A 13,151-nucleotide genomic window follows, 5' to 3' on the forward strand; every position below is an offset into this window, starting at 1 on the left:
CTGTGCCTTGTCTTAGTTCTCGGAGTGTGCAAATCCTCATGAGCAGGTAGAGGGGTACAGATGATCCTCTCAGCATTCCTAACTGTCTGCAGCAGTCTGCTGTGATCCATGAACCCAGGGTTGATTCAATGACTTGCAGAGAACTGTCTCAACAGCTTAGGCCGTACTTCGTCAGCAGCTGCAGAACATACATTCCCTGCTGGATCTTTTCGAGGGCGGGGTTGATTTTCACCTCCCACTTCTGATCCTGAGAGACAGGACTGCTGAAATTGTCTCTTTCATGCAGCATTCTTTTTCTTGCAAGATACAGTTGCTTCTTTTGTCTAATTGTTTGGCCTTATTGCCTTTCCTGAAGAAGCTCTCCAAAGATGGCTGTTTTGAACTCAACTTTATCAAGTGACTGACACAACCTGTTGGACTTGTGTGGAGAGGCACAGGCAGATTCACCTGATTTCCAAAGACACATAGACCCTTGCCACTCACTGCCCGGTAGTTGGGGACCGTTAAACGGTGGCACAATTCCCATAAGCATTCCACAAAACAGGAGCTCAAAACTTTCAGAAAGAGAGTCCCATCACATTTAGTAAAACATATCATAAACACAGACAAGACAAAAGACTCACCAAGACAACTGTGGCCATAGTGCACCATGAAGTCAGCTCCCAAGGCTCGGGCGGTAAAGTCGTCCAGGCAGCACGCCCCGTACGTTACATCCCCCATCACGATGGTATCCGCTTCCGTGAACCTGCCGCAAACGAACACGTGAACACTAATTAGTCCAGCCCTGCAGAACCTACGCACCCCCTACTTTTGCCTGCCAACTGCAAATTGATTTTCGCGGCATGTGATAAGGAGGGAGTTGAAAAAGATCAATTGCCGTTCACTTAAGATGTGACATCAATGACCGAGTTGCAGCATATCGGGAGCATTTTTCGAGCAGGCGTTGGCATGTGTGAGACACCGTGTCTACTTGGTTAGAATCCACAAGTCCACTACATCAAGAGAGGCTCTTAGGTCGTATCGCAATTTTATTAAGATCCTGCTCATCCATTGGAGTTCCAATTAATAAAGTGCTTCCTCAAATTAAGGTTCAACTTGGATGTACTGGATAAAAGCACTGGAACTAAAACTGAGGCGCCGTTGATTCAGTCAAATGTTTTGAAGGTTGACCATTAGTTACTTGTTACATTATGTTTAAAACGATTAGTCTGTGAGGACAAATTACAGCCATGTATAAATCATAAATGTTTCATTTGGAGTGACTAACAATCAGTTGATTTATTGCCATTTTTCTGTATATTGTTTGATTCACTTACTGGAAGCTAGTTATACAAGGAAACTGTAAAGTGTTCAAATCTTCACGGTTTTGCAGTGTTTCATTTCATTTTCTGCTTACTGTTAAGAATGTTAAAAAAAAAAAAAAAAAAAAAAAAAAAAAACGAGTGACATCAGGGTTCGACATTAACGGCGGCCCAATGATATTGTCGGGTCACCCCAAGTTCAGCGATGCTGGCCCGACTGGCCAGGCATTTATGCACTGAATGCTCGTGTGCATTTTGGCTAACTGAGTCTTTACGCTTCATTAGTTCATCCACAAGTAAGCTTACAAAACCAGTTTTACACTTGTTAAGTATTGTTGCCAATGAGGGCCAATGCTACTTCTGGCATCAGCACGACAACTCTGCTCATGATGGCCCGACAGGGCCAGTCCAGTTCAATGTTTTATGATGGCAGCAATTCATTTTTTTCCTTGTTTCTAGTATTTCCTTCCTATGCTCATTATTTTTTTTACCTACCCCACCTAATTGTGTCTGACCTGGGACGATCCACTGCACTGATCACGGCACTATGGCAAGAAAACAGACACACTGTCTTTAAGCACGCCAGAGTAAGCTCAGCTTTGTGGAAGAAACGGATGACTCGTACGCTTCTGCCATTTTACAACGCAGTTAAATCCCGACACTAAAGAAACAAGACATGGCGTGTACACGTAAGCAATTTAGTTTGTAATGGATTCCAAATGAATATATTGATGGCATGAACCAACAAAACATGTTGCAGGAAAGCGAATACTAAACACCATCGCATTCACCAGGACAATAAACAAGTCAGAAAGGATGCTTTAAAGTTTGTGCAAATCACGTGTCAAATCTTTGACGACACGGAACAAAACATGATGCCATTGTACAACTACCTAGGGACTTACAGAAGATTTGTGAAGCACAAATAATCCATCCCGCTACAGATAAACAACAACATGTTTCCATTGCTCTTTATAGGCAAATTAAATGCTAAGAAAAAACGTAAAGGTTAAGTAAAATAAATTAAAGTCTGAGAGGAAGCGGCAGGGGAGCGGAAGCAAGCCTGAGGCCTTGTGAGGGAGGTAGATGAGGGGGTGGCTGTAAATGGAGGTACCACTAGTTGTCAGGCATTTCTGGCTTTATTCTGACAGATTTAGGTAAGACAGAAAGGTAGACGAGGGATGGGACAAGGTGCCGAAGGGAACGAAGGCAAAGCGATAAACAGACGGGGCTGCACAGCGAACACTCTACAGATACCGACGGGGTCTTGATAATCAACCTCCTGCTGGCCAGTCTTTCACAACCGCATCCTTTTGGTGTGTTTATCCCCGGTTCTGCTCCTCACAAGGGGCTTCAGTCAAAGCTTCTATTTAGCGTACCCTCTCTCGCTCTCTCTGATGTAATCTGGTTTGCAGCCTCTCGGGGCTGCTCCTCATCATCCCAGAGTTTCCTCTGCCTATTTTCAGCGTCCCTTCTCCCCCCTAATGGCTGCTCTCAAGTCAAAGGCGGGTGCAGCTGAGCCCTGCAACAAACACACGGCGCGACTCATCTGGAGAATAAATATTTGCCTTCAAAACCGGAATCACTTACCCTCTCTATCGTCAAGGTTTTGTCTCCGTTGTGTGCATCAAGCCTACCGCGGGGGATAATTACACTTGCCAAACATTCTCATTCGCGGCTAACTATTGTTCTGACATCTGACTTATGGCAGGAGCAAGCGCCACAATAAAAGTGCTCAAATAGCAGCCGGCCATTTAACAGACACCCAGTTATTTGACGAGTGTGTCATGCACTGAAGAAAAATACGCCTCCGCCAAACACATGCGGAAGAAAAAATGGTTAGTATGTACTCTCGCCTCCAAAAGTACTGGAAGGGCAAGGTTGATTCCTTTGTTTTTTTTTTCCTGGATGCAGAAGGAATTTGGATTCAGAAGTCCAGCTTTTATTTCATGGTAATTACATGCAGAGTGTTAAACACCTCAGGATAAGCCACCCACTTAACAAGTGAGCAAAACTATTGCAAAGGACATTATTTAATTAACTTAAAATAAAAATAACATTTAATATTTGGTGGCATAACCATTACTTGCAAAAGTTGCATGAAACCTTGTGACCCACTGAAATGCTTTTCCGGGCCTTTATTGCAGCCTCTGTCATATCGGTTTCAGTTTGTTTGTTTCTAAGGGTTTCTCCCCTGACTCTCCTCTTCAGTAGGTGTAATGCATGCTCTATTGCAGAGGAGGCCAACCCGAGGCTCTTTCACTGGTTGAATGCGGCTCCCGGGCTTTTACATGACCAGCGTTGAAAATGTGTGTCTGTGTGTTTCAGTTTCGTTCATGTGAGGGGCCATTCCAGCTGTTGCTCATCGTGGCATGCGTGTGGGCGTGCGTGCAAATGTGAGCGAGCGCATGGTTGGCGCCCGCGTGCATTGCGTGCGAGCCTGTGTATATGCTTGCATGTGCGCAATCGAGTTGATCGCGGGAGGTTGGTCGCTTCAATCGTCGATCTTCGGTCAAAAAAGTTTGCCCTATCTGGCAAGCTGACCCAAGTAGTAACCGCTGCAGCTGGTATGCAGACAGTGCCTTCTTCGAGAGGCAACAACGGAATATAAGCCAGATTTGAACAGCATTGTTCAAGAGAAGGAATGCCCTGCACTAAGGCGCTAAGCAACATGCATAGTAGGAGAAAAACCTTATAATATTTTTGGTTTTGGACTTGGTTGAACTGAGAGTTTGTGTGTGTGTGAGACAGTACACATAATATTCATTGTTGAAAATGAGTGGCCTGTGGTCTTGGTACTGGAGGAGTCCATTTCTGTCATGGTCACGTTGGTGTGTGGCATGTATGATAAATCTGGCTGAGCAGAGGTCTGTGTGTGTGTGTGTGTGTGTGTGTGTGTGTGTGTGTGTGTGTGTGTGTGAGAGGAAGGGATGGGGTGATGTGCTGATGTGGCTCTTTGCAGTAACACAGTCAAAAACAAATTGGCTCTTATTCTCTGATTGGTTGGCCACCCCTCCTCTATTGGGTAAAGATCCAGTGATTGACATGGCTAGTCTAAGACCTTCCACTTTTCTCCCCCGTTGATGAAGTCTTGTGAGAAGTGTTGGCTGTGTGTTTTGGGTTTTGGGTCTCTGTCCTGTTACATGATGACATTTCTGCCAATTAGTTTGGTTTTCTGAAAACTGCCAGACAAAACGGCTTTCTCGACTTCAGAATTCATTCTGCTGCTGCCATCATTAGTTACTTGACAGTAGGACATGACACTACCGACAATAGGCTATTAGTAAAATGTAGCAACACTGTCTCTTCATTCAACTACCGATGACACAGCACAAGCAATAGAGGGTTCACTATCTTGCTCAAGGACACGTCGATCCAATTTCAGAAGGTCAGGATTGTCCCCACGACCTTCAGATTGGGAGCAGACAACGCTACCACCTCAGCAACGCAGCCCGCCGGTCACAATACTCATTTTTTGTTTTTCAAGTCGCATTGAATACGAATGGTAAGATACCAGCAAACAACGAATATTTCTCTCTCTATTCCATTATCGAGCTGATGCAGTTGGCATTCTCACCATTTGTGGAAATACAGTTTGCCCTCGATTAATAAAGCAAATGCAATGATAATCCACCGCAGCACAAGCAGAACAGTGCACGATGCGATGGGGAACGTATCTAATCAGCCATCAATTTGCCTGATATCCCATTCTCACTTTACCTCAGTTGGCGCCGCCTATCTCGGCATTAGCATAGCCGGTATACTCCACTGTCATGATAATAAACGCTATGAATTAGATTATGGGGCTGATACGAGACACGCAATGCCACACGGACATGGCAGGGTAATTAGGGGGCTGCGCCTGGTCCCGCATCCCAACGGGACGGAGGCGAGGAGATGGAACAAAAGACTGCGAGGGACGGAATGGAAAGAGCATCGGTGTTAATCAAATCCCCCTGATAATACGTTTCATACAGGAAACACTGCATGATAGTCTTCAAATGTATAAGGAACAAATTAGATGAAAACGTCATCATCGTTTCCTTATCTCTGATGTCAGAAACCTTCGAGTTTATTGTATGGTTTGACTCATTTGCGAGCCAACCGAAATGTCATTTAGATCTAATTAAGATGTCAGAGGAGCTTGAGAACTGCTGAACAGCTCCTCCTAATTAAGTCTTGAGCGCAAGTCTCGATACGAATGAGAAACTACCGAGCGATTCGAATCTTTGTAAGAAACTCATTTGCCACAAAAACAAACGTCTCAAACAAGACGAGTGTAGTTCATGGAAGCATATGCGCTCCCACGCACAAAGGGTTTAGTGCGAGCAGATTGTACCGTCCTCCTGTTTGAGCAACAGTTCAAGAAAATTAAGAGGGTTGGCGAAAATAGCCTCTGGCATTATTATTTTAGCGTGGCGGGAGATGTACTGGAAGCAGAGTAAAGATTTTGGATTGGCATTGTGTTGCACTCCATGGAGATGTCACAGCAGGCGAAGAGAAAACAAAACACCTGCGTCCGTCCTGGGGGAGCCCAAAGTACTCTCACCAATAACATCTAACACCTGGCAATACAACAACAGACGCAAATACCTTCCTTTGAAATCCCATTAAGACATGCAGGCAGAGCATCAGCATTATGAACGCTCATTCGCACACATCCGACCTGGGTGTTATCAAAGGCCAAATATTTCCTCTGGGAGGGCGGGGGAAGAGAGCCCTAAGGGGAGGACTGACATCATCCGTGCACGCGCAAAGTTTTTTTTTTGAGTAACAGTTGTCTTCACGGTCGACTTTAATTGAATCCCACTGGAAACACGATGCCTAAGATGGACATTTGTGTTGAGAGGAGTGATTCAGCCGCGCAGACACTTCATTTATCACATGCGGCAATGACGTGACGTCATCTTTAGTAGACATGTGACATGGGAGTGGATTTTTACTCCTGTCCCATCACACTCCCACAGAAAAAAAAACAAACCCTGTCCCGTCCCAGAACACAGTTAAAAAAAAAAAAAAAAGATAAATGAAACAAATTCTGGGACAGCGGTGACTACAGCGGACAGCTTATGTTATCAGGTTCCAGGGTGCATGAAAGGGTTAAAGGTTACGTTGACTCCCAATTCCGTGGGAATTTTGGAAAATTATTCAGCTGATAAGTTATCGGAATTTTAACGTGGCTAACATGGGAATCGGCATCGGCCTCAAACTACAACCACAATGATAAATATATTGCTGGATGAATACCTCTGGCATTGTCAATCAAAATATTGTCAAGGCAGAGTTTTTGAAACAGTTCTTGTACTGGAGCGCACTCCTTAAATTGAGATCAGCGCAACACATTTCTAATTAGGAGACGTTACAGTATAATTAGTATATGACCTTTGAAGTAAGGCTGATATATAGATCCCTTCACAACAACCTCATGTTTTGGCAGCAACAAAATATTTGCTCAGCGCATTAACAAATGAGAGTCAAAGGCACTTTTGTTATCTTAGCAAGTTCTCCCAGTGGCTGTGCGGCTTTCCTCCAGGAGCTCCCTTGAACTCCAAACAAATGCAAATTGCAGGATGGTAAATGTTGGAAAATTGGAAATCCATCAGTCTTTCACACACTGCATGCTGTGATGGACTTCTGCATAAGTTATCCACATGCTCCAATCCATCGCTAAAATGTGTTGCATCGACAAATCAACCAATTATGCTCCAAATAGCTTTGCACTCTTGCCAGCGGTTCTCAAAGTGGAGTACAAGTACCACTAGAACAGATTCTACTTGTCGTGTAAATTATCTAAATGGTGTATTAACACTTGAAAGATTACGGCTCAAAAGTGATGATGACCTAAGTTGAACGTAGGGCTGGGCAAAAACCATCACGATTATTTGTAATTGTTGCTCTCAAATTAATATTACATGTATTTTTTTCACCTACCAAAACTCTACTACGACTCAAAACAACTATCAACCTTCTACACCAGGGGTGTCAAACTCATTTCACATGGTGGGCCACATACGGCCTCGGTAGATGTCAAGTGGGCCGGACCATTAAAATGATACCATACTTTGCTATAAATAACCAAAACAATGTCTTTCCTTTGTTTTGGTATAAAGAAGCACAAGAACATTAGGAAAATGTTGAAATTTAATGAACATATCTTTTACAAAATATTTCATGAAGCACCTTACATTTCCTTCGACAAATGTGCAATTTACTTTTATCATTCACATATATGCATTGCAAATGATCCCACTGATTGTACAAACATTAACAAGTAATTGGTATTGAAAAATATAGTAATGCACTTTAAGATTAAACGAGATTCATAAAGAAAGGAAGTTTTAAACCATTTACACGTGCATATAAAATCTAAATGTAATCTTACAAACTAAGGAGAGTGCTATTAAATGTGTAAATGTGAGAGTGCTATTGATAGCGTCTGCTGTCATGGGTCTGTCACAGTGACGGACTGAGGCTGCTGTTGTCTTCTCTGATCAAAACAGTGTCCCCTTGCGGATACTCAATGGATTGCACCTTATTAAAAATATTAATTCTGTCTTTAATGCATTTTTTCACTTTTAAATTATCCTGCGGGCCTAATTGAACCTCCTTGCGGGCCGGTTCAGGCCCGCGGGCCGTATGGTTGACACCATGCTTTACATAATCATCTCGCGGGCCGGATTAAACTCCTTTGCGGGCCGGATCCGGCCCGCGGGCCGTATGTTTGACACCCCTGTTCTACACCTTTTCATTTCTGCACATTGAACATTTTATACTTGAACATTCCATTTTTTGGGGTCAAGACCAAAATGACCGAAACATCAAAAATTGTCCAATTTGAGCCTCTTGCATTTTCATTCGATCACATCCACATCTCTGATGTATTGCATTGTTGCACATATTTTATCTGTGAATAAGCATTTTCCTAACATTTTAGTATACTTATTTTCTTATTTTGTTGTTCTGTTTTCATTTTCACAAGTTTTGGGACTTCCTGGGCTAACACGGACGGGACTTGGAAATATGGATTGTTATGACGAAAAAAATTCCTTGAATCCTTGAAAACTCACCATTTAATGTCATCATATATATTGACAAAACAACATAAAGTAAAAAATTAATAATGTAGTCAAATAATAGCATTTTTTTGAAACAATACCTGCTTTTTGCTGTGTGCACGGTGACTTCTTAGGGGCAGTGTGGAACCATACATGCATGTGGCATACATGGAGTAAACATTTCACATTAACCCTTTCAGGGACAGCGGTTATTACAGTGGACAATGCATCATGTTATTAGGTTACAAGGTGCATGAAAGGGTTAAGATAAGAGGAGAAGTTGCGATTGAGCTTCATCAATAGAATTCATTTTTCACAGATTAGGAAGAATAGTATTGGCTTTCTGTATGCGTTCCTATGGTGTTTGTGTGTAAATATTCATTATTTGGAGGAACAGCAGCCGCGGAAAGTCCATGCTCATTTTCCAGTGGCATGTCAATGGGATTTTACATTGACTTTAGCATTAGCGTTGGTAATTGTTCTTAAATGAAGCATGCATGGCTTGTAATCAAATATACAATGTGGGTCATTGTTTTTGTCGTTCATTTAATTTTACAGTCAACTTTAACTGGGGTGTCAAAGTGGTCCAATTTCGAGTTCAGGCTAGCATTCTGCGTCGCGTCAAAAACTATGCCTTTGCCGTTATGCATCTGTCAAGTGTTGACAGAGGATAAATAGTGTCACTTCATTTTATTTTTATGGAACTGTTTGACTTTGCATGCACTGTTTTATGATGAGACACTTCGCACCTGGAGACATTTAACTTACTTATTTCCTATGCAAGGAAAAATTTGCGAGAGGCTCCCCTGTATTTTGTTATATTAGCATAATCAGGCAAGAAGGACTTGTTTCGAACAGTAACCATGTGCTTGTTGCAACCATCTCAGTGGTCAGTAAAGGGAGGGTTTCTGTCCCCGTTGGGCTGCCGGTGACTTTTTTTTTTTTAAATGAGAAGAAAAAGGCGGGGGGGGGGGGGGGGGGGAGTCGGCAAAAGCAGAGATGGAAGGCTGCTCGCCTCGGAAGCAACGAGACAATCAGGCCAGTGAGGTGCGAAGAGGTGCAGCAGCAGCGCTGCTCTTGCCACAGTTGTCAACGGTACTTTGCCAGCTGACAGCTCAAATAAGCATGTGCGCAGCATTTGCATAGTCACGGGCAAACCACCCCCCCTTGGCTCATTTTTTTAGTCCATTACATTCCAGGCATCAGTAACCATCAGTCGATGTGGTGTCCCTGATTGGGCTTTTGGCACCGGCCTATAGCAGAAAAGAATGGGGAGCACGGTCGAGGTACCGTCATTTCCCTTTTGTAAAAGGTAGTTCGTATGGGAGAGCAGGCTGGGAGAAAACATGTCAATGTCATCATACCGAATGTCCTCAACTAACTTGAATTGATGTTCTGTCTGACGTCCGACTGAACAAATAAAACAGTAGAGTAAATATTTGAGGGAATACAACATAGTGGAACTTGAGTGGAAGAGAGAGAGAGAGAGAGAGAGAGAGAGAGAGAGAGAGAGAGAGAGAGAGAGAGACAGACTTTGGAGATTCACTCAAATTCTTGACGGCGTTCAAAAAATTAACACGATTAACTCAAGTCTTATTTACTTTCTGTGGCCTCTGCTCATGTGTGCGGCCAAACTTAGAGGAGTAACTGGTATAAACATGGACAAACACGGACTAGAGGTAGTTTTAACCTGCTTGACGCTTGTTGGATAAATGCAAAGTCATCTGTGGACTTTCCAAAGCCAATTTGAATACCATATTAATTGTATGTCTTTGGTGCTATCATTTCCGAGCAAAATACCCCGCTCAAGTTTCCTACAACACTGCTGGATGATGGCGCTCATCTGCAGAACGAAACATCTCAGCAAAACGTTTTGAGAATTCTTTCAGTGAGAAGGATTTCAGAAACATGCCAGTAAAGCGGAGTCACTTTGGTTCAATGTTTGTATTTTACAGGAAAAGAACTGTCTTCAAGAATCAAAGACAGCAATTACAGTCGGTGAATCGATGTGTACTTTTAGTTGATGCATTGATTCCACGATTTGACGCTTGTAAATGTTTGTTAGAGGCTTTGTTTAACCCATGTGCTGCAGTCGATCTAAATAAGTTTATATAACGCAACATACAATTTTACAAAAATTGTAAAAGTATTATTCCTGAATATTTATTTCACTTTCAACCACTCGACATGTTCAGTGGCATCAGTGCTATACATACACATATAGTTCTTATTTTTTCTTTGTATTTTTGCCCTCTATGAACAATAAAAGCGGTATTGTGCTATGACCAAAACATAAATATAAATCTATATAAATAAAACATGAATTGGAATATTTCATATCACACACTTTTTATGCTGTGTCTATGATTTAAAGATGACAATACGCAAAAATCTACAAAAATTGTAGAAAATGTAACATATGGGGTAACCCATGTGTTACAAACATCGTAGAAATTGCAGCACAAGGGTTACAAATAAAGAAATAAATAAAAACCCAGGAGAAAACTGTGATGAATCACAATTCATTATGAGAAATTGTCCAATTAATTGTTTTGAAATTGGTGGTCGCTGAGCACAAACATTGCAATTTTAAGTGTTATTTAAAGTTGAGTTTTGGCGGTGGGATTAATACATTTGAAAATGAATGAATGAATAATGGTGTTCATTCACCGTGATTGCAATATCAAAATAATTCATTGTGATCATGATTGTTTCCATTCTCGTTCGTACAGGAAAACATTTTGTCCATACAGCTTTACTATATATCAACGTATTCTTCTGGGTGCTACTTTGACACACTTATGAAGGGGGCTAATCCAAGCGGCGCATGACACGGGCGTAAAAAAAGTTCACTTTCACCTCATCCATCTGCTTGACACGACGCTCAATAACTAAAACAAATAACGACGTGACTTCATTTGAAATTCGCTAACACATTTCCACGGCCATCGGAATGGCGCTGTTAAGACCGACATCTCAGCCCATTTTGCCGTTATCGTGCTGTCGTGCCGCATTGTGATACTATCGCTATCCAGGGACACGTACGGTGATATTGGGTGTTAGAGTTTGATTTCCGCACTTAGTGACAAGGGAGCAGTCATTCGGGAAAGAACAGATGCTGATGGAGCTTAAACAGTCAGAGCAAAAAAAAAAAAAGGGGGGGGGTATTTTGGCGAGGATGACAATGATGGATTTGTTAAACTAGCAAAGCTGCTATTTACACTCTGCTTCCTGCGAGCGACACATGGAAAATTAGCGTTCAAGCGCTTCCCCTTGTCAAGCGATATATTCACTTTGATTTTATCGTCGCCGCGAGAGTGACGGCGTCCGTCTCGCAGAGTATTTAGATATGTAAAATGTGAAACATGTCTCACAAGAGTCACTGATCATCTGCCAGGAATGTTGCATGTGCAGAGAGGGACGCGACGACGCGAGGCAGTGAGTGCCAAATAACGCTTAGACAGATGTTTTTGGTAATACCATGTGATAATCCTTTCACTCTCCAAAATACAAGATCATTACTGATCGTTTTGGTGAGTGTACGCTATCTGCCGTGACATTTGTTCAACAGGCTTTTAACAACATCCATCCATCCATTTTCTGATCTGCTTTATCCTCACAAGGGTCGCGGGGTGTGCTGGAGCCGATCCCAGCTGTCATCGGGCAGTAGGCGGGGGATACCTTGACCGGGTTGCCAGCCAATCGCAGGGCACACACAGACAAACAACCATCCGCGCTCACACTCGCACCTAGGGACAATTTAGAGTGTTCAATCAGCCTGCCATGCATGTTTTTGGAATGTGGAAGGAAACCGGAGTACCCGCAGAAAACCCACGCAGGCCCGGGGAGAACATGTAAACTCCACAGAGGGAGGCCGAAGCCGGAATTGAACCCCGGTACCTCTGCACTGTGAGGTTGACACGCTAACCACTGGACCACCATGGAGCACAAATTGCGCAGCAAAAGATCCTGAAAGGGTGCTGAACAAAACAAGGGAGCGAAAAAGCAACCGTTAATCGAACTTTGCCAGCACAGCTTGGTACTGTGAAAGCTCAGGGAAGAACCCAGGAAAGATAAGACCAGATGAGATCATCTGGAAAAGGAACCAAAAGGCAAGGAAAAGGTAAAAAGCATTTGTTATGTCATGCTATGAAAAGAACTCAAGCTGGTTTGAACCATGACCTCATTTCACCGTCGTAATCGCCCTGCGAGGGGAAGACCTAACTCTAAAGCGGCCCGCGTTTGACACCCCATGTTGTAAAACAAGGATATTCTTTTGAGGTTTGCTGAACTGATGACTTGTATAGTGAATAACTCGAGTGATGATTGGTCAACAGTTCCCACAAACATGAACACAAAAAACTGTTTGTGATTTGTTTTGTTTTTCATACTCTAACACAGGGGCCCCCAACCTTTTTTGCCCCACGGACCGGTTTATGTCAGACAATATTTTCAGGGACCGGCATTTAAGGTGTGGTGGAAATAATACAACAAAATAATATGGTATGAGCTGCATGAAAACTGTGGCATTTTCGAAATATAATAATAAACACAAGGAGCGTCTAATCTGGCCGCAACACTCCGATCGCTATGGCAATGTTTAATGCCTTCAAAATACGATACAACGCAAATTCAAAGTGCATGAAAATGACGACTCACCACAGCACCGAGCTTGATTTTCTGCAACCAGACGGTCCCATCTCGGGGTAATAGGAGACAATGACACCTCAAGTGTGTGGTTTATGTCCAGTCTACTTCGTAATTTTGTTTTCATCGCCGTTGCTGCAGAACCCCC

At 42.8% G+C, this 13,151-nt stretch overlaps 1 protein-coding gene across 1 annotated transcript in view; it reads right to left on the reverse strand.

Moving 5' to 3' along the window:
• Positions 1-13,151, reverse strand: part of dph1 (diphthamide biosynthesis 1) — a 69,755-nt gene that overhangs the window by 29,656 nt on the left and 26,948 nt on the right. Inside the window, exon 4 of the mRNA XM_019874339.1 lies at positions 624-745. Within this exon, the coding sequence (XP_019729898.1) occupies positions 624-745 (122 nt within the window). The remainder of the gene's footprint in view (positions 1-623; positions 746-13,151) is intronic.

This window comes from Hippocampus comes, unplaced genomic scaffold, assembly GCF_001891065.2.
Source record: "Hippocampus comes isolate QL1 unplaced genomic scaffold, H_comes_QL1_v1.1 scaffold125, whole genome shotgun sequence".
In the NCBI taxonomy this organism is placed as follows: Eukaryota; Metazoa; Chordata; class Actinopteri; order Syngnathiformes; family Syngnathidae; genus Hippocampus; species Hippocampus comes.